Source organism: Nelumbo lutea, chromosome 5, assembly GCF_056320005.1.
Source record: "Nelumbo lutea isolate HS-2025 chromosome 5, American lotus-T2T, whole genome shotgun sequence".
Taxonomy (NCBI): Eukaryota; Viridiplantae; Streptophyta; class Magnoliopsida; order Proteales; family Nelumbonaceae; genus Nelumbo; species Nelumbo lutea.
Window position 1 is genome coordinate 43,110,337 of NC_142688.1, and position 22,832 is coordinate 43,133,168.

At 40.6% G+C, this 22,832-nt stretch overlaps 1 protein-coding gene across 2 annotated transcripts in view; it reads left to right on the forward strand.

The window, feature by feature from the left end:
• Window positions 1-1,767: 1,767 nt before the first annotated feature.
• The window catches only part of LOC148852016 (fatty acid amide hydrolase-like), a 34,338-nt gene continuing 13,273 nt past the window's right edge, over window positions 1,768-22,832 (forward strand). The window contains exons 1-10 of one of the 2 annotated variants that reach the window (XM_088944936.1): window positions 1,768-2,265; window positions 2,925-3,034; window positions 5,411-5,471; window positions 5,616-5,803; window positions 6,053-6,182; window positions 10,508-10,585; window positions 10,707-10,854; window positions 11,015-11,127; window positions 22,426-22,501; window positions 22,592-22,663. In XM_088944936.1, coding sequence (XP_088801062.1) covers window positions 2,163-2,265; window positions 2,925-3,034; window positions 5,411-5,471; window positions 5,616-5,803; window positions 6,053-6,182; window positions 10,508-10,585; window positions 10,707-10,854; window positions 11,015-11,127; window positions 22,426-22,501; window positions 22,592-22,663 — 1,079 coding nt within the window. In that variant the 5' untranslated portion in view covers window positions 1,768-2,162. The remainder of the gene's footprint in view (window positions 2,266-2,924; window positions 3,035-5,410; window positions 5,472-5,615; window positions 5,804-6,052; window positions 6,183-10,507; window positions 10,586-10,706; window positions 10,855-11,014; window positions 11,128-22,425; window positions 22,502-22,591; window positions 22,664-22,832) is intronic. The other variant, XM_088944935.1, reaches the window with a different exon arrangement.

Genomic DNA, 22,832 nt, shown 5'->3' on the forward strand with positions numbered 1-22,832 from the left:
CATTGACCACCCTCCGGATCGTTTGGCACGTGGGCCAACTTTCAAGGATCGTGGGAGTGTTAGGATATGCATGCTGAATTTGTCGCCGAGAATGTCTGGCTGGTCGCCAAGTCGGCGCCTGGGCCAGGCTGCCAGGTCGCACCTGTACCAGGCCACCAGGTCGCATCTGTGCCAGGCCGCCAAGTCACGCCTGTGCCAGGTCGCCAGGTCGCACCTGTGCTACACTGCCAACTCGCGCCTATGCCAGGCTGCTAGTTCGTGGCAGGGCCAGGTCGCACTAGGGCCAGACCGCCAGGTGGGACACCATCAACTTGGATAAGGCAAGTTGTTGGCAAAATGGTTCTAGGTATCACCTAGTTGTTCCGAAATGCCATATGTCACAATATCATTAGAGGGCCAAGTCCTCCCTCATTAGGTTCTATCTTGACATGGCCCCAACCTCAACTCATTCACAGTACTATATGTAAACGTGTCATATGTTAGACCCCCTAAGATTAGATCTCCTCCTCACAGTGTGAGATCAGTGTGAGATGCGCTGTGTGAGGAGCATGTTTCAATTCTTATGCGAAAATCGAATTAAGAGTTTTTTATAGTTTAATTCACCTATAGAGTGGAGCTAAGATTTGTAAAGGGTGGATTGAATCTGCCCGTAGAATTCACGGGTAAGATACGGTTTAGAAGGAGCTATTAATAGACTAGGAACCGGCTGCAATTTCAGATTTTCCATCCCTCTCATGATTAATTAAATGCAATGATTCTGTAACCAATAATAACGGCCCGGTCATTAAAATGCATAGCTACTCACTCTCCCACTTGACTTGTGTTGGGGTGGTGTCGTTGGTTTCGCAGCCACCACATTCAACCAATCCAAATTTATTTATGAGTTTTAGTGCTATTCATAGAATCATAATTAGTAATTGGGTCGATTGTGGTACGTTCTCCTTCGGAACCATTCTGTACATTTATGCTGACATGGACCCTACTATCAAAACAGTTAACTGCGCCACCTCCCCTAATGCTCAATAAGGTAGTGTTTGTTAATGTGATGGTTTTGTTTTTCAAAACAAAAACAACTGCCATGTTTTTATTGAGTTGGGCAGTTATTTTTGTTGCTTTAAAAAATAAAAATATATACATTGGCAAAAAAGATAGGAAAATCTTTATAAATCTTATATAGATTTTTCTACCTTTTCCTTTCAACTAAAAATAACCCCAATTCATTCATTCAATCTCATAAAATGACTTCTAGAAAACAACCTCATAAAAAGCTTAAGGATTTTGTAAATTCAATTTCGCATGGTCCTAGATTTTTTTTATTGAAATTTTAATATTTCGATTACTTTGAATTATTTTATTAATATTCTTAATCCAAATAAATGCCCATTATAATTGCATATAACATTTGGTAAGGTTGATATATAGAATAAATAAACGAAGCTTGCTTTTCATCCTAGATGGGGATGAGTCGAAGAAAAAGTCTTTGTGATAAATCTTAAAAAATTGGGCAAGTACTAAAGTCATGTGACCATTTCTTTAATTTAATTTAATTTATTTATTTTTGGGTAATCTTGGGACCATCCTTGAAACAAGTAATTGGGCCCTATGCACAATTAAGTACACCATTGATCCAGCCCATTCGTCAAACGGTTAAAGTCAACTGTAAGAAGATTCCCTAATTAAGACACGTGTCAATAATCTATGGGTTCGAAAGCCTCTCTCTCTCTTCAAACTCAACCAATAGAGACTAGAAGTTTGACTTTGACCACCGGGAACCGGGTGAGTGAGATTTGTATTTTCCCGGGGAAAAGGAAAACGCTGCACTCGCACCAGTCGTATGTGGAGTTGTGGACTGCAGATGAGCTACAAACAGAGGCCCGAGAACAGAAGAGGAAGAAAAATATCCCTTGGATTTGCTTTTTTTTTTTATTCTTTTTTCTGGGTTTAACCAGAAAGCGACTCCTCTTCCCTAATTGCGATTGAGCATGTTCACATGTTCAGTTGGGATTTCATTTAATTTCGACTGTCTTTCACTCTCCGCCATTTTCAGAATATTCAATTCCTTCCCCTTTTGAGGTGGGTTCATAACTGATTCACTCTCTGCTTCCTGTATACTTCACACTGCTGCTTTGAGAATTCCAGGCTCTAAGCTTCTTTTCTCTGCCATGGGGTGGTGGTCTAAGAACCAGGGAGTTGTCTACAAGCCTGTGGAGGAAGTCGATGTAAGCCCAGAAAGTGATGAGGTTTATCTCCGATTGGATGTCAAAGGTTCGAACCAGATTATCTTTACTTTTCTGTGTTTCAATTAACTTGTTTTCTGTGTGTGGGAGGTAATTCTGATGGTGTCAGTGTTTTGTAGTTATTTTGCTGTTGTAACTTGTAAGAGTGTGTACAAAAGTGTGTTCTGAAAATTGATTAGAATTCAGTATTTGGGTGGAGATTAATGGTTGCCCATGGCAATTTTTAGGATGCAAGCACATTTTTTATATTAGAGTGTTAGGATTGATTTCTTTTGTTGGTGTGCAAGTTCAATAGCTGTTTCTGTCGTTGTTTGATCTTGGGTGTTTATTACATTTCTTTTTCTTGTCTAGATTTCATACTCTTTAGTGATTGCCTTTATTTTGGTGAAAACTGGGAATGTGAATGTTGGTTTAATGCTTTTAAATTCTATAATTAGATATTGAATTATTTATGTATTGGGTTTGGACATCATTGAATTCACCTATATTTTAGTGTTAGGCCAAAGGCCACTAGATGTCATTAACCGATTGATCCATTGCATTTGGTATCAACACTTGCTTTCACTTCCTCCATCCCCAAGCTTATGATGGTGTTCACTGAAAGAATGACCTTCAAAATATGGAAAACTATAGATGATAGCAGCAGTTGCAGATATGTTGACATTGTGGATTTCCATGCTTATACAGCTCCTCGTATGGTTGGATTTTTAATCAAGATTGCCGCATGGGTTCTGGAATCAAGGATTATTGGAGCACTGTTAGTGTACATACTGAAGGTTGAAAATCTAATTCACAAGGTATCATTTTGGTGTTTCTTGTTATTGTCTCCATTACCTTTTGAACTTTGTCCTTTGTTTTTTTCTTTTATTTTTTTTTTTATGTATATCTGGTTGAATTTTGGTCATTTGTAGTTCAAAATTGTATCCTTTAGTTCCAGTAAAGTTTGGCCTTTTTAGGCTAGTACATGGGAGTTGCTGAAGCACATATTTCCAGAGAGGAAGCTTTTCAATTGTTCTCTCTATTTCTTTCATAGTAAGTTATGTGTTTCTAGCAGCAAATAAAATTTCAATAGAACTCATCATATATCCAAGGGAAAAAAGTGTGGGAAGTCTGCAGTACTGTATTATGTTCCAGATAGAAAGCTAGGAAATGATAGCATAAGTTCCAAAAATTTTCTATGGGGAAGCAAGATATGAATACCTTCCCAAGTAACATTGATCTCCCATGTATTACATTAAAATAATCATTTTCTCTGTACACTACATTATCAATCATTTGCTCAGTTTATTACTTTGGCATAATTAACCAGTAGGTGTACATGAAAGGAACAGAAGAATTTTTTTCCCCTCCAACACTGTAAATTTAGCCTCTAAGGTCCTGTTTATTAGTGTCCATAGGAAACCAGTACCTCTCCGCTGGATGTATCAGTACTCCAGTGACTGCAAACCCAAGGTTTCCTTTATTTGACAAAAAATCATCAATAACTTGAAAGATATTGAAAAGAATACTTTGTTATGTTATTAGTTAACTTTCTGAAATAGATAAACATATGATCCCTGACTTCACTAATATAATAATGGATTTTGGTTATCTTTAATTGTTTTACACCACAATTATATCTATAAATAATAATCAAGAGTTCCTAAATACTTTGAAGAAAAGAACAAACTCAAACCAGGCCATCTGTCCTTCCATCCCTGCATACTTTGTTTTCCATTTATTCCAAGGCACTGTATCCCAACTTTGAAGCTTATACTACCTTTCCTATCCTAGAAAACGCTCCTCATTGATTCTGGATTTTGTTTACATTTTGTTTTTATCAGGTCTATGGATTCTTTCTTTTTTTTCCTTTATTTTTTGGATTCCTATAACCCATGCCCGTACCTTTTATTCAAGAAAAATTCTAATATGCTGTAAATAATGTATATCTTCAATAACCATAATTTTGGGAAGAAAATAGTTAAATTGTATGTATTATGATAGCTTGAGTAACAAAGGATTTTATGTCTACATAGCTGTAATTCCATAGAGAAAATATGTCTTTGTGCACCTTTAAATCATAATATTTATACAACTTGTTGACTGGTTAATGGCTAACCAATTCCTCAAATATTGCTGTACATTTTGCTTCTCTCTTAAGTAGTTTTGTTTTTGCGTTCTATTTGATCTAATCTATTAGATTTTTTTTTCACATTCTATTTGTCGTTATTTATTTTATCTTTCAGTAGTTTGATAGTTCGTTTCTCATATATGGATATTTTAATGAATCAGGTTAAGAATGGGAAAAGTTTCCTCTTCTTGTAACTATTCGAATAATTTATTGTGTTTACTACAATTTTTAAAGGCCAAGAGTTTTCATGGCCTTTTCAGAGATTTTCTTCACTCTACTTCTATACATTTTTTTTAATCCTAATCACATCAATATTCAAGTGTGCCACCTTTGAAATTCCATTTCCATTTGATTGTTTAGTGAAGAGGGAAGAGCAATCTGTGCAATTCATTTGATTAAAATAAGATGTACTACAATCATTTATTTGGAGATAGAATTTAGTATTGTGGTTTCCATGTCTACCTACATATTTACTTGAATTTGGCTTCTAGTTTCCTTCTTCATATTGAACTTGAATTCTTTTCTAGTTTCTTGGATATGTCAGCATGATACCTTCTATGTCCCATTTGTTTGACATAATGATGCCATTTTAAGAAATTTTCCCAGGTTGGGTGTTTTTATATCCATGATTATCTTGTTTTTGGGTTTCATATTCATATCATTTGCAAATTCACAATTACGAATATTTTTTCTTGCTTTGTCAGAATAAGTTTGTTCATCAGTAAATCTTCTTTTTCTCACCTAAATCCTGTCCACATCAAATTACAAAGATTGATATTAGATTGATAACAAAATGAAAAAGGGTTTGAATTGAATTTCTAATGAAAATGATGGCTTTGGAATTCCATTTATCTTTGATTTAAATCTTTTGAATCCAATTCTTTCTAATGGAACATTCTATGCTTGTATCTTAGTTTATATCTTGCATTTCTCTTGTAGCCACTGCTATCCTTATTCCTTATATAGTAATTTGCCTAGTATATCATGATACTTGAACCATCTTATTCCAAGAACGTATCAAAGGTTCTCATTGAGAAGTTACATACTTGCCTTTGTTTTGCAGTTCATTTCCTTTGCAGAGTTGAAAGAACCGCCTCTGTATGTGCCCTACCATCCTTGGGAAGGTTAATTTCTTCATGAAATTCTCTATTCTTGATGTATATGCTCATCTAAATGTTTTATGTTGAAAAGTTGATCTTTTCATGAATTTATTACCGGTTAAATGTTAGTACAACACCTTGTAAGTTTCTCATATCTGACCATGGCAGATCTTGAAGAGAAAGAAGTTAAATCCATACCATCTGAATTGTCACCACCCGAGAAAGTTCTGCAAGCTGTGGATTGCTTGCCTTTTCGTTCAGATGTTACAGTAAATGTTCAGAAGCCCTCATTTATACGCTGGACAATACAAGATTACTCAAAAGCTTATATTTCAGGAGAAACAACTCCCCTTATGGTACACCATTTGCTTACCATTTTTATCTTTGATTTACTAATGGTTTACCTTTCAAAAATGATTTGTGTACTTATTCAATCAGACTTTTCAAAGCATATGTATTGATTCTGTTAGTGAATACTGTATTCCATTTGCTGCTTTTGGAACCTTCTAAACTTCTTCTGTATTATGTTATCTTGCATTAGATTATTTAACACTTCCTATAAATATGCTATATATTCTTTAGTTGCTTAACCATGAATTGTACAGGTAGCACAGTGCTTTCTAGATGCTGTGCGTGACTCTTCTAATCCTCCCCTTCATATGTCATTCTTTATCAATTATTATGCTGAAGATATTTTAAAGCAAGCTACTGAGTCAACTCTTCGATATGAGAGAGGTACTTGTCTTATTGGTAAAGTGCAAACTACAATTAAAAAATTCTTAAAATATTTCTATGATTATAGCACTCTTTGTTCTCTTTTACATGTTAAGATCCTTACATTATTCCACCATCATCATCATTGTCATTTTCATCTTCTAATCCTTGTCCTAACTATATATATAGGGTTGGCTATATGAGTCCTATTTTACCATTATGTTCTCTTCAATGTCATATCCATTGTTAAACTATGGCCCTTAAATATTTTGTCACTAATTCAATCCATGATCTTTTTGCACTGCCCTAGATCTTTGAGCCCCTTCAACTTGTAACATATCACTTCTTCATGTTGCCATAGATGGTCTTCACTACATCTACCCAAAGCATCTTTCCCTAGTTTTATTACCCACGGGAGCTATTCCTAGGTTCCTTATATTAAGTTCATTTATATTCCTGTATATGATTTCTAGTTTTCACTCATCCTCAAAATTCATATTTCTTTCATATTAATGCCTTTTGCACATACTGCTTCTTGATTGCCCAACACGTTGCTCTATACAACATTGCTGGCCTTATAAATTGTTTTATAAAATTTTGCATTTACCCTAAGTGGTATTCTCCTATCATACTAGACTCTAAATTCACCCCTCCATTTTCCCCATCCTGCTCTAATTCTCTGGGCAACATCCTTCTCAATCTTTCCATGTTGCGAATCACTAACCAAGGTAACAGAACAAAATTGAGATATTACTTGACCTCCATACATCTGGTTTTGCATAATAAGAGCATTTTATTATTTATTATATTTATGTGGTTAAGAATTATGGAAAGTTGCAGATTAGTACCTGCACTTTGGGGGTGGTCTCACTTTATTTATTACCTGAACATTGAAAAGTGCCACTATAGTACCTGAACTTCCAGAAAGTGCAATTTAGTCCAACACTATTAACAAACGTTATAGTGGGTACTAAAATTACCAAACTGCCCTTTTTCTATTATGAACAGTCAAATACATTTATAGAACCGACAAAACTCCTCTCTCTCTCTCTCTCTCTCTCTCTCTCTCTCTGTATCAGTCATTCACTTCATCAAATGGATAGGCATGGTTGAATTTGGGGGTTAGACAGGTTACCTCAATCTAGTGGATTCATTGCCACCTGTTTGTAGTTATCAGGATGCAGCCATTACAAGTGATTGGATTTTTCTTCTCGCGTTCAGTCTCAGGGAAGAAGATGATGAACAATGTCTTCTTCCAAAGAAGAGGGCAAAATAGTCTCTACCTATTTTATGTGAAGGGTAATTCTAGGATCTTGAAATGTTTCTTGCCCATGACATCACGTGCATCAGATAATTGACAAAATGCTAACAACCGGACTAAAGTGGCACTTTGGGAAGTTCAGGTACTATGGTGACATTTTTCAAAGTTCAAGTACCAAAGTGAAACCACCCCCAAAGTACAAGGTACTAATCTGCAATTTACCCTTAGAATTAACACAAGAGAGGAGTGTGCAAAAAATAGCATATATGACCATCCATTATTGTAATTTATTTCTTCATTAGCTGTAGACATGCTTGGATTTGGAATTATAGTTGAGCTTTGAGACTGGATTTGAATATGAGCTATAAATTAGGTCTAAATTTAGAAACATGATGGGACCCCATTAGTTTGTACTTCAGCCTCATGAATGGTTATGCCATGGTTCCTATAATGTAGGATGATCCAATAGATATAGGTTTGTGGTTTTAGGCATTAAGAAAATAAGGTATTTAAATAGGGGTATCTTTGTAATTCTGATGCATTTAAATGGGCTAAATTTTGAAAAGGACAAATGGTTACACTAATTGTGTAGGATTTAGAATATAAAACAATGCCTTATCTTGCGAAAAAATGCCAAGTACTAACCTTAAAAGATTAATAAGAGGTTTGGGGATGTAATAATCATTGTAAAGCATAAGACAATAATTTTTTTATCAAAAGAAGACCCCATAAACAAAAAGAGAAAAGGGCAAACTAAAAGAGCCCTCTTGTACTATGGGGTCAGTGACAAAAACCTTTTTGTACTTTAAATTGCGACAAAGAACCCCTAAACTTTTACCATGCAACAAATACCCCCTAGTCGTTAAGATGATGGAATGCATCAAATTTCCAAAATACCCACATGAACTTTCTTTATTTTCTTCTCATTGCCTTTTTTTCTTAAACCCTAATCTAATCTAATCTCCATATTTCCTTCTCTGATAAAAGTTATGTTAAAAGAAGTGTAACTCAAGGAACTACAAAATAAATGAAAGTGGTAGCAGAGAAAAGAAATTGAAATCTGAAGGATTTCTTTAATCAATTTGAAATTATTACAAGCTATGAAGCCTGAAGCATTGAATTTTTTTATAAACTTCCATGAATTCAGCCATTGATTAAAATATTCAAGTGCTGCCATAATATTTTACAATTAGTTGTGCTTCATTTGTGAAGTCAAGCAAACAAGTCAAATTCCAAATGTCTATTAGTTTTATTTCCAAACCAAGTATTAAACATAGTTGTCAAGGCATCGCCTAGGCGACTAGGCACCGTTGGTTGGCTGCCTCACCCAAATGCCTTGACTTTAGCAACTAGGTGCCCTGCCTAGGTGACAAAAATGACAAGGTGGGCACGTTTTGTAATATCATTTATGTTGTTGTATCTTATTAATGTATGTATTAATACATTTTATTATATGATATATATTAATTATAGAAAGAATAGAATAATAAAGTTCTTTTTTTCTATTCTCTCTCTCTAATTAAATAAAACAAAAACTTCATCCTTGTTTTTTTTTCTATTTTACTTTCTATCTTGAATATTTATCATATAAAGTTAATAACCTTCTTTAGTTGCTAATTAATATAAATTTTCTCTATTAAATACTTATTATAGTATTATTATTTTTGAAAATAATAAAATTAATATATGTAAAAGATTTTTATCTTTTAGATGTGATGATTTACCACATTTTTTGAAGAAATTTAATATTATTAATAAAGAGAATTGCTATTTTTCAATTAACATACATGTTGAATGGTATATAAAACTAGGAGACTAGCCAAATGTTAGTTTTTTATATTATAAAATTTTTATCGCCTAGGCAACTAGGTGCCCCAGTGTCACACAAAATCACCTAGACACCCTAAAAACTATGGTAGAATAAATCATAAAATTCACTTAATCTATTATTGCTATTTTCTTTTATACACGCAAAGCAACTATAATCTTGGATTAACCATTTATTAAATTTTGAATGGGACCAGGCTTGATGTGGTTGGAATTCTTTAAATCATATACCTGGTTTGCATTCAGAAAGTGATTCCTATAGAATCTCAATGATACTTGACTTCTTATACCCTTGTCAGAACCTAACTTCTGCCGTGATCATAGAAATTAATCCTTTGATGGCATTCGTAAATCCCAAGCCCATCTGCAAAATCTATCACCGAAATTCCCTTTCAATTATCCCATGTCCATAGAAAGTGGGGCCCATATGATGAAACAGAACCTCATGGTGAGATTCCTCAGCCCCAAACCTAAGAATATCAAATTTCAACTCTTTGGTCAACCATTTAATCATTGATAAATACTGGTCAAAGGCTAGATACTTGAAGATGAAAATCTCTTTAAGTTTGACTAGTTAACATAGAAGATTTGAGTGTTGGATGAGCAAGCTGCCCCATAATTGAACTTAGAATTGTGAAATTAAGAAAATTCCAAAGTTTGAGGCCAAACCCTTTTCATCTAACAATCCATATACCATTTTTTTCCAATAAACAACTCGTTTTCAATCGGAATCTTTCATATTCTAGAAAAATCTGGCCCATGGCAGTTTAGTAAATAAGTTTTACCATAATCAAGAAGAAACGTTGTCTGTAATTACCCCTTTGAATTTAGACCTTATGACTAGGAAAACCCAATAAACATTCATCATAAACTTATCTCTCTTTCTAGTTTGTGGGATCAAGTTCTCTTTTAAACGGCCTTAAGTAATCTTGAGGTTTTTCTTAAGATTATATGCTACTTTTCTTTCAATGGACACTATCTATTATTATGCTACTTGCTACATTCATAATAAATTGATTTACCTCCTTATAGGGTTGTGGAATCAAATCTTCCTTTAAAGGGTCCAACATGTTCTTGACATCTTTATAGTTTAAAAACTATCATGTTTATCAATGGACACTATCCATGTTATATTAACTTATATTCCCATTGTATTTTATTATATATGTTTATTTTGAATACTTGTTCAAATGATATTGTGAAGATATTTCTTCTAGATTATGTTTTCCTTCTTAACTCTCCTCATATTATTATCCAGGGGAGCCAATTTCAATTTTGGATGGTGTCCCAATTGCTATTAAGGATGAAATAGATTGTATGCCATATCCAACTACAGGTATTCTTCTTTGGACAATTTTCTATAGGCAGAGTTTATTTTTAGTACAATTATCAAATTCTATTTAGTAGAATGGATTTAATTATTTTTTCATAGTTTCTGACTTCAATAATGGTTCTAGGAGGAACAAAGTGGTTACACAAATTAAGACATTGTATTGATGATGCATGTTGTGTCAAGCATCTAAGATCCTGTGGTGCACTGCTTGTTGGGAAAACCAACATGCATGAGCTTGGTGTTGGAATAAGTGGAATAAATCCTCACTATGGGTAAGAGCAAGTGATTTTATTCTTCAAGTATAAAAGTGTAATGCAACTTCTATAATTTTCTTTATCATATTTTTTATTAATATATTACTGAATTAGACAACTTGTTTGGAACGAGCAACATAATAGATGCTATTACATGTGCATTTCCTAATTATTACAGGGCTACTAGGAATCCTTATGATTCCACCAAGGTGTCCGGAGGTTCTTCTGGTGGATCTGCTGCAGTGGTGTCTGCAGGACTGTGCCCTGTTGCCCTTGGTATTGACGGGGGAGGTAAAGTTATTTATTTATTTTTCTTACATGAACAAGAACATACTAACACTAGTTTGTTGCCATATTGTGATAAATCAACTTTGAATTTGATTTTGAATATAAAATTTACTAAATAGGGTATATGTATTGCTTGCACTTGGTTACGACGATGGTAGTGTGTCGCACCGGCGATGGTAGGAAAATCTTAAAGGCGTAGTTTCAGTGCGATGTATCATACATCTTTTTCCAGGTTCCCACCAGGCAGGAAATTGAGATGGGGAGTGATGAATCATTTTTTTGTCATGTATCAATTTTTTGTGCTAAGTACCTCATCATTTGGTCTGCTTCCAAGTGGCCGATGATTCAGAGGCTGAAGTAAAGTTTTGATGAATGAGGACCTGGATGCCGAGCTGACCAGGCCGAGCTAGGGGTAGATTAGGTGCAGAGTTAACTGGGCTAAGCTGGGCAGGTTAGGTGCCGAACTGACTGGGCCGAGCTAGGCAGGTTAGGTAATGAGCTAACTGGTGAGCTAGGCAGGTTAGGTGACGAGCATACCAGAGTGTCGAGTTGCCTATTAGGTGTCGACCTGACCAGAGGGCCGAGCTGCCTATTAGTTGTCGAGCTGGATTGATTGTTGAGCTTCATAGTTCTTTAGAGACCTGCACAGAATCAATGTCAGAGGACCCGAGGTGGCTAACCCGGTGAGGTCGCTCCGATGCTTAAGTCAGTACTCTCATAGTAGACTACGAGCTAAAAATCACAAAGTATGATAGCTAAAATATGCTTACTTGCCCCCCATGTCATTGGGGTTGGTGCCTTTATATAGGTCGCTCCGATCGTGGGAGTGTTTGGATATGCATGCTGAATTCGTTGGTGAGCACGTCTTGCAAGTTGCCAGGTCGGCGCTTGTGCCAGGCTGTCAGGTCGCGCCTGGGCCATGCCGCCAGGTCACACCTGTGCTAGGCTGCCAGCTCGCGCCAAGGCCAAGCCACCAGCTCATGCCAGTGCTAGGTTGCTAACTCGCGCCTGTGCCAGGCTGCCAGCTAGCGCCAAGGTCAGGTTGCGCCAGTGCCAGGCTGCCAGTTCGCACCAGGGCCAGGTTGCACCTGTGCTAGGCTGCCAGGTGGGACACTATCAACTTGGTTAAGGCAAGTCGTTGCCAAAGTGGTTCTGGGTGTCACCTAGTTGTTCCGAGGTGCCATGTGTCACAATATCATTGGCGGGCCAAATCCGCCCTCATCATTTAATTGGCATCGTCTGTGGGAAATGCTAGAAAACGCTAAGTTCTCACCCTTCGAAAGGCTAAGTCCTCTTCTTCCAAAAAGCTAAGTTCTCACATTTTAAAAACTAAAAGCTCTCACTTTCTAGTTTCCTTTTTTTATGAACTCAAAGACTATGCAGGAAGTTGATGGCCAACAGACTAAGCAGCTCTACCAACTTTATTTCAACTCAGATAAATCCTCGTCAGTCCTCTTCGCGAGGTACCCTCTACAAAGATGAGCTCTTCATGGCTTCTGCGGGAGTAGGCAGCCAATAGATTGCATGGACGCCCCTTTCGGTCGAGCCTTCCAAGGCTCCCATGCGAACTGGTGACCTAAAGTCAGTAGTGTTACCCCCATAGGTCGAGATCCTAGTAGGTTTTTGTAGGAGTGAGTAACCGACATCACTAACGAGGTTGATGCAACGCAGTCGTAGCTCTAAGGCGCAACCTGGCGGCCTGGCCCATGCGTGAACTGGCAGCCTGACCCAGGCGCGAATTGGTGGCCTGGCCCAGGTGCGAACTAGCGGCCTGGCCCAGGCACAATTTGGCGGCCAGGCCAAGGCGCCAACCTGGCATCCTGGCTCCAGCGCGAAGTGTCGAGTTGATAAAAGACCTCGACACTACGATAAGTACAAGTCGCCTCTTCGGCATGGGCACATAAGTCCCAATCGCCTCCTCGGCATGGGCACATAAGTCCCAATCACCTCTTCGGAATGGGCACATAAGTCCTAGTCACCTCTTTGGCATGGGCACATAAGACCCAGTCGCCTCTTCGACATGGGAAAAATCAAAGATCAAGGAGAGTGGACTACAAGTCGCTCCAAGAGCTTAAGGACTACAGTGTCGAACTACCAAAGACTTCGGTACCACATAAGACCCAGTCGCCTCTTTGGCATGGGCGAAATCAAAGATCAAGGAGAGTGGACTATGAGTCGCTCTCAGAGCCCAAGGGCTAAGATGTCGAGCTAATAAAAGACCTCGGCACCACATAAGTCCCAGTCGCCTCTTTGGCATGGGCATACAAGTCCCAGTCGCCTCCTCGACATGGGCACATAAGACCCAGTCGCCTCTTCAGCATGGGCAAAATCAAGGGTAAGGAGAGTGGACTGCGAGTCACTTCCAGAGCCTAAGGAATTGGATCGACGCTTACGAACTCATCGAATTAGTCATTTTAGGCCAAAAGGAGCAAATATACTCCCTTTGTCGAGTTACTTTCAACTCGGAAGTGGGGGGCAAATGATGAGGGCAGATTTGGCCCTCCAATGATATTGTGACACATGGCACCTCGGAACAACTAGGTGACACCTAGAGCCACTTTGGAAACAACCTGCCTTAGCCAAGTTGATGATGTCTCACCCGGTAGCCTGGCATAGGCGAGAACTGGCAAACTGGCCCTACGCAAGCTGGCAGCCTGGCACTCGCGCGACCTGGTGGCCCAGCCGTGGAGGGACTTGGCCCTTGCGTGACCTAGCGGCCTGGCCCTGGTGCAACATGGCCCTGGCGTGTGCTGGCATCCTGGCACAGGCACGACCTGGCGGCCTGGCATAGGCGCTGACCTGGTGGCCTGGCCTAGGCGCGACCTGGTGGCCTGGCATATGCGCCGACCTGGTGACCTGGCACATGCGCTGACCTGGCGACTTGCAAGACGTGCTCGCCGAAAAATTCGACATGCATATCCAAACACTCCTACGATCCTTGGAAGTTGGCCCACGTGCCGAACAATCCGGAGGGTGGTCAACGTGCATGGCGGTTACCTCTGGGAATCTCAGACCACTTAGATAACTTCTCAGAAATCTCGGATATGGTGCGTGAAGCCCATGCCAAACAATGCCTATATAAAGGCACCAACCCCAATGACATGGGGGGCAAGTATGCATACCTTAGCTCTCATACTTTGTGATTTTTAGCTCGTAGTCTACTATGAGAGTACTGACTTAAGCATCGAAGCAACCTCATCGGGTTAGCCACCCCGGGTCCTCTAACATTGATTCCTTACAGGTCTCTAAAGAAGTACGAAGCTCAATAATCAAATATGCTCGACAACTAATAGGTAGCTCGGCCCTCTGGTCAGCTTGGCACCTAATAGGCAGTTCAACCCTCTGGTCAGCTCGTCACCTAACCTGCCTAGCTCAACCCAGTCAGCTCGTCACCTAACCTGCCTAGCTCGGCCCAGTTAGTTCAGCTCCTAACCTGCCCAACTTGGCCCAATTAAATCGGCACCTAATTTGCCCCCAACTTGGCCTGATCAGCTCGGCATCCAGGTCCTCATCCAGCAAAAATTCACTTCGGCCTCTGAGTCATCGGCCATTTGTAAGCATACCAAATGACGGGGTACTTAGCACACAAAAATTATACATAACCAAAAATTGATTCATGAGGGAGCTAGAAATTGGTCTCAGGAAGGGGGATTGATGCGAGAACCAAACCTAATGTATCTTATAGTAAGGTGGGAAAACAGGTTGGTGGTGATCACAGAAAGTCATGCGGTGGAAGCGAGGAGGGACTTCCTACGAAAGTGTTTGGTGGGGAGATTCAGATGGGGGTGGGAGCTAGAGAGGTGGAACCATGGGTGGCTAGAATGTGGAGGGGGGTGTGGGGAGTTAGGGTGAAGAAGATGGCAGATGACTTATTCTTATTCATTTGTCCTTCAAGAGCTAAAGCGGAATGGATCTTTGCACCAGGGGCCGTGGTATATGGACAAAAATCCTCTTCTTCTAGATTGGTGGGGTGCGAGTGCGGGGTGCTTCTACCCGGAAGTTGAAGCTAAGACGGATTGTTCGGATTCCATTTGGATTAGGGTCTTTGGTCTCCCACTTCCCCTCTGGTGCCCAAGTGTGATTAAAGCTATTGGAGATGTGTGTGTCCAAGTGTGACGGTTCAGCCACCATCAGCGCCATCAGCACGCCATCTAAGTGTTTTGGGTTAGGTCCTTGTACTCTTTTTGTAAGGGGGGTATGCCAATGGCAATTATGTAAATAGTAGTATGCATGTACAGTATTTTGATGTATTATTTTGTCACTCCCCCAAAAGCTTAACGTACTCTTTGAGGGGAGGTAGGTAGTCGAGTGAGCTCATAAGCGTGTAAAAGTTAAGCACGAGATCCCCTCGACACTGTATTGTGTGCTTGTGCTTACCACTGATTAATGCAATACAAGTTGCCTTTTGTCTAATTTGTGTGCACTCCTGTTTCCTTTTGTGTGTTGTTGCTTGCATTTGTAGGCTTTCTCGACCCCAATCGAGTGCCGCATGGGGCCCCGTCGATTAGCCCCGTGACAGTTGGTATCAGAGCTTCGTTGACACTAGCGGTTGTCAAGCCCAACGAGTCCTTGTCGTGCCCCACAACAACACCAGCCCGATGAAGAGTCGTGACACGCAAGATGAGATCTAGGAAGGGATCTCACGAGTTTATGATGAGGACGAGCCTAGCAAGCGTGACAAAGTCAGTTGACTAGCTTGCGACCAAGGACAAGCGCATCATGCACTGTGAAGCAGTGGTTGGAGAAACTCGTGACCATGTGGATGAGTTTCAACTCAACCTTTAGACCGTAGCATCGGTCGTGGAAAGATTGGAGGACCAGTCAGGTGATAGCTTCAACAGGCCAGACAACCCACTAGAAGACCTGGTGAAGTGCCTACAGATCCAGCTCGAAGACTTGAAGGGCGAAGTGACCCTTCTGAAGAGGCTGATGGCCAGTACAGCCAGCACACCTGCTGCTCCAGCCCCTCCAAAGATCAAAGTCCGCGAGCCTACCTCATATGCAGGGACCCGCGATGCCTGGGAGCTTGACAACTTCCTATGGAAAATGGAACAATATTTCACCGCCGCCGAACTCGTTGAGGAGGCAGCCAAGGTGCGTACTGTTGTTATGTATCTTACTGATGTTGCTATGTTATGGTGGCGCAGGAGATGTGCCGATGCGGAGCGAGGATTATGCTCCATTAATACCTGGTCCATGTTCAAGAGCGAGATAAAGCGCCAGTTCTATCTAGAGAACGTGGAGTACCAAGCTCGTCGGAAGCTCAAAAACCTAAAACACACGGGCTCATTGCATGAGTACGTGAAGGAGTTCTCCGCACTATCGCTCGAGATCACGGACATGTCAGATAAGGACCTGCTCTTCAACTTTATGACGGCCTACAACAATGGGCCCTCTAGAGACGAGGTGTGAAGGACCTCACCATAGCCATGGCCGTTGCTGAACAACTGGTAGACAACAGGCGACCAAGAAAAGACGACCCCAAACCCAACTCATATCAGGGCGTAGGGAAGATTGAAGGTGATAGGAAACCTTACTACGCGCCCAAGGGAGACTCTGGGCCAAGTAAACCCAACACTTTTAAGTTCTACAGGAGACCCGAAGGAGACTCTGGATACAGGGGTGGCTAGTTTGTGAAGAGAACACCTCCGGCACCATGCTTCATCTGTGAGGGAAAACATTGGACTAAGGATTGTCCTAGTCGGGGGGAGCTCAATGCCTTGCTTGCAAAGCTTAGTGATGATGAGCATAGCGAGGAGGAGAAGGAACCAGGGGAGACAAGAATGGGGGCTCTATGAAGACTCAATGCAATGAAGAAGAAGACGAGCCCGCAATGAGCATCGAAGTTCAAGCCGAAGGGACTGATGTATGTAGACATTCGCTTGAATGGTAAGCCCACAAGAGCCATGGTGGATACAGGTGCTACCCACAACTTTATCTCTATGGAGGAGGCATCCCGAGTAGAACTTGCACCTACCAAGGAAGTCGGATGGTTGAAGGTTGTGAACTCTAATGCCAAACCCATACAAAGTGTAGCTCATGGGGTGGTCTTGCAACTTGGTGACTGGGAAGGGATGATAGACCTCTCAGTCGTGCCTATGGATGATTTTCAGGTTGTTCTCGGCATGGACTTCTTAACTCAAGTAAAGGCGGTGCCCATGCCTTTCCTCAACAAAGTGTGCATATTCGAAGATCAAGCTCCTTGCATGGTTCCAGTTGTGCCAGAGACAACGTCCACCCCCAAGATGCTCTCAGCATTGCAACTCAAGGATGGAGTAAGGAAAGGAGAGGCCACTTACCTAGCCACATTGATGGACTCCGACCTGCCTGACCCACCATCGGGCATATCCCGCCAGCGATTACAATGGCACTAGAAGAATTCCAGGATGTCATACCTCCCACATTGCCGAAGAAGCTTCCCCCAAGGAGAGCAGTTGATCACAAGATTGAGTTGGAGCCTGGAACCAAACCACCGACGCGCCCGCCATACAGAATGTCTCCTCCTGAGCTGGCCGAGCTACGAAAGCAGTTGAATGAGTTGTTGGACGCTGGATTGATTCGGCCTTCTAAGGCCCCTTTTGGAGCACCAGTCCTGTTTCAAAAGAAGCATGATGGATCTCTTCGGCTCTGTATTGACTACCGAGCTCTCAACAAGCTCACCATCAAGAACAAATATCCCATACCTTTGGTGGCCGACATCTTTGACTAGCTCAGCAGGGCCAAGTACTTCACCAAGCTAGACTTGAGGTCGAGGTACTATCAAGTGCGTATAGCCAAAGGAGATGAACACAAAACAATTTGTGTTAACCGATATGGGTCCTTTGACTTCGGGTCATGCCCTTTGGGCTCACCAATGCTCCAGCCACCTTTTGTACATTGATGAACAAAATATTTCATCCCTACCTAGACCAATTTGTGGTTGTGTATATTGACGATATTGTAATTTACAGTAGAACCTTGGAGGAACATGTTGACCACCTCTGTACTGTTTTCCAGGTCTTGCGGGACAACAACCGGTTTGTTAAGAAGGACAAATGTTCTTTCGCCACAGAAGAGATGGCCTTCCTCGGACATATAATCTGAGCAGGCACAATCAGTATGGATCCAGCTAAAGTCAAGGCCATTCAAGATTGGGCACCGCCCACCGGGGTCACCAAACTTTGCTCCTTCCTTGGCCTCGTGAACTACTATCAAAGATTCATCTCTGGATTCTCAGTATGAGCCACTTCCCTCACCAACTTACTGAAGAAGACTAGTACGTGGACCTGGAGTGAATGTTGCCAAACAGCTTTTGATGATTTGAAGAGAGTTGTCTCAACAGAACCTGTCCTCGACTTGCCTGATCCAAGCAAGCCGTATGAGCTACACACAGATGCTTCTAATTTTGCCATTGGTGGGGTCTTGATGCAAGGACATCCCATCGCCTTTGAAAGCCGCAAATTGAATGATATACAGAGGAGGTACACTGTGCAAGAGAAGGAGATGACAACCATCGTCCACTGCTAGAAGAAGTTGAGCCCTAAGCAAGCTCGATGGCAAGATTTCTTAGCGGAGTTTGACGTGACACTAGAGTACAAGCCAGAGCCGATGAACAGGGTTGCTGATGCACTTAGCAGGGAGGCCGAGCTTGCAGCACTATCCACAGGTGAAGGTCCCTCTCAAAGCCAGATCAAACTGGACCTCATTAAGCATCAAGGAAGGACTCCAGAAGGACTCCATTGCTCAGAGCCTATTGACAGCGGCTCGTGAAGGGAAGACTAGGCGGTTTTGGGTTGAAGAAGGCCTTCTTTTGACAAAGGGAAGGCGGATATTTGTACCGAGAGTTGAAGACTTGAGGAAGACTCTCCTATGTGAATGTCATGGCAGCTTATGGGCAGGACACCCTGGGTGGCAGCGTACCTTGGCACTTCTACAACATGCCTACTATTGGCCTCGTATGGAGCAAGATCTTCGAGAATACACAAGGACATGCCTGATTTTCCAGCAAGACAAGCCTGAGCATTCCAAGCCTCTTGGACTCCTACAACCTCTTCCAACTCCCTCACAACCTTGGGAGAGTGTTTCCATGGACTTCATCAGCGGTCTTCCTAAAGTGGGAGACTATGCATCTATCATTGTTGTCGTTGATAGATTTTCCAAGTATGCCACTTTCACCCCAGCACCAAGGCACCTTTCAGCTGAAGACACGGCATACCTTTTCTTTAAGCACGTGGTGAAATATTGGGTAGTCCCACAGTACATTGTTAGTGATCGGGATCCCCGATTCACTAGTGCTTTTTGGACAGAAGCTTCTTGGCTCGAACTTGAACTTCTCTAGCAGCAGCCATCCAGAGTCAGATGAGAAGACAAAGAGAATGAACTCCCTCCTTGAAGAGTACCTCCGCCATTTTATATAAGCTACACAGAAGAATTGGGTTCGATTGCTGGACATTGCACAGTTCTCCGTCAACACACAAAAGAGCTCCTCCACCAATCAAAGTCCTTTTGAAGTCATCACCAGCCAACTACCAAGATGTCCGCACAGCATTGAATCTACCTTCATCACTCATATCCCAAAAATTGAAGGGGCTGTAAATGTGAAAGACTTCAGGCCAATCAGCCTCCTTCACAGCTTTTATAAGATTCTGGATAAAGTCCTTGCTAAGAGAATGAAAGGGGTGTTAGGAAGTGTCATTTCTAACAATCAAAGTGCCTTTGTCCCTGGTAAGAAGATGCTTGATTTGGCCTTCATTGCTAGTGAATTAATTCACTCAAGAAGAAGAGAGGGAGTTCCAAGTTTAATATGCAAGTTAGATATTGAGAAGGCTTATAATCATGTTAACTGGAGGTGTATTTACTCAGTCTTGCAACAAATGAACTTTGGGCAGAAGTGGAGAAATTGGATTAAAGTTTATACTACCTCTCCTAAGTTTTCAGTGTTGATCAATGGGCAATCATCAGGCTTTTTTGAAAGCTCTAGGGGGCTGAGGTAGGGGGACCCTCTATCTCCTTTGCTTTTTATATGTGTAATGGAAATTTTGACCCTATTTTGTAAGAGGATAGCTGATGATGGCAGTTGGGAAGGATTTGCTATTTGTTTGGGGGGAGAAAAGGTCAATATTCTCCAGTTTGCTGATGACACCTTGTGCTTTATGGATGCATCACTGTCCCAATTGAATCTCATTCTTGGTATTTTAATATGGTTTGAAGTGGTTTCTGGGCTAAAGGTGAATTTGAACAAAAGTTCTATCATTCCAGTGGGGCACGTTTGTAATTTAGAAGAGTGTGTTGAGGTTTTGGCCTGTAAGACTGACTTTCTTCCTGTGGAGTATTTGGGTCTCCCTTTGGGGGCTAACTGGCTCTCTTCCTCGATCTGGGATCTAGTCATTGAGAGAATCGAGAGAAAACTTTCATCTTGGAAGGCTAAATATCTTTCTTTTGGAGGAAGGGTAACCTTTATCAAAAGTACTCTCAAATCTGCCAACTTATTTCTTATCCCTTATCCCTATCCCGGTTGGTGTTGCTAAAAGGCTGGAGCAGCTTTAGAGAAATTTCCTTTGGAGGGGCTGGGAGGAGGATCATAAGGTTCATCTAGTCAATTGGGACCAAGTCTGTCTCCCTAAAACTGAAGGTGGGCTAGGAATAAGGAAATTGAAGAATTTCAATACTGCTCTTTTGTGTAAATGGATTTGGAGATTCTCGGCTAAGAGAAATGCTTGGTGGAGATCTCTCATTGCTGAAAAATATGGGTTTGATTGGGGAAACTAGAGAACCAGAGATCCCCCTCCTAATTGGGGCAATTCTCTGTGGAAAGGAATTATGAGGAACTTTCCTATTTCCGGGGAAGGGATTTCTGTGATTGTGGGTAAATGTGATAGAACTAAATTCTGGAAAGATAAATGGTGTTTAGAAAGCCCCCTTGCAGGTTCCTTCCCTCAGCTTTTTAGATGTGCAGTTAATCAAGAGGCTAATGTGGCCGATTACTTATCTTTGATTGAGAATTCAGTTACTTGGTCCCCTCTTTTAAGGAGAAATTTGTTTGATTGGGAGCTGGAAGAATTCTTGGAGCTGATGTCACTTCTGCTTAATTAGAAGATTGGTGTGCTTGGGGAGGATATGTGGTTCTAGAAATGGAAGCAGGAGGGTTTTTTTTTTTTTTTTTTTGAAGTCCATGGCTGATAAATTATGTAACGTGGGGCTTTCTGAGTTTCTAGCTGGGCAGATCTGGAATCCTTTGAGTCCTTCAAAATCCAACTTTCTGGTTTGGGTGATGGCCCTTAACAAATGTCTCTCCAGGTCTAATTTGTTGAGAAGAGGTATTCCAATTCTGGATTCAAATTTTGTTCTATGTGGGACTGCTGCAGAAACTACAGAGCATTTATGTCTTCATTGTCTGTTCTCCTTTCAGATTTGGATGCATTTTCTTAAAGCTTTGGGTGCTAAGTTGGTCTTGCCAAAATCAGTAAAAGATCACCTTTGTTGCTGGAAGTTGAAGGGTCTAAGCAATAGAGGGAAGCTAATGTGGAAGACAATCCCAGCTGCTGTCCTGCGGTTCATTTGGGCTGAAAGGAATAGTAGAATCTTCTGTAATAGGTCTAAGGGTCTTGATGATGTAATTCAGAGAGTTGTGGGCAAGTTGATCTCTTGGATTTCCATTTCTAGGGAATTCAGAGACCTTGGCATGCCTGTTTTGTTTCAATCTTGCTCCTGGTGGAGGTTGTAATCCTGGCTGCTTTTCAGACTGCCTTCTAGGGTCTGATTTGTGGTTTGCGTTTGTTTCTCTATGCTGAATAAATTTACATTACCTTTTCTAAAAAAGAACAACCAATGATGGATATTTTTAGAGTTTGTATTTTATCCCATCGCTTTCCCATTAAACTTGTATCTTTCTTTTTTCTCTTTTTCTTTTTTTTTTTATTTCCTTTTTTTAGCATTGCACCAGATTTGTACACACTATAGACTTTTCTTATGTATTGAAAACTGTATGAACTTACTTAAGTGGTTTTATAATTTTAAAATGACCTTATAAGGTATGAACATATTAGAGTGGTATTATAGTTTTAGTTAAGATTGCATGAAGAAAATCCTATTTGTATCATAGTTTTCAATGTGCCAAGGCACCCAAGCGATGCAATCTAAAAATATAAGAAGCTTATGGATTTCTACTCCTCCTAAACTAGTTTCTTTTGGTTTTATATATAACCTACAAACTTCATAATGGATGCATCCATACACTAGACTTCTACGTGGAGTTGAAAAAAATGTTGTTAGAGTTCCAAATTAGAATGATTGTAAAACCTAACATTTTTAATGGTTGTTTAGGTTCTGTTCGGTTGCCTGCTTCGCTTTGTGGCATTGTTGGTTTCAAGCCAACTTTTGGACGTGTTTCTCACTTAGGGTGTGTTACAACTACTCTATAACTAACATTTTTTGTGGGATTCATTGTTTTTGTTTCTAAGTTCTAAAGTTTTCCTTTGTTGCTTCTCAGTGTTCTTCCTTTGAATTGGACAGTGGGAATGGTTGGAATACTTGCAGGAACAGTTGAAGATGCAATTATTGTGTTAGTTTTATTTCTATAGCAAACTATTCATTTTGATTTATTCTTTAGAAGTTGAGACAAATTTATCATCTCTATTCAGCCAAAAATGGCATATGCTTCGCTCTTCTTTTATTAATAATAGAATAAAAGAGTAAGCCATAAAATTAAAATTCACTATAAGCATATATCA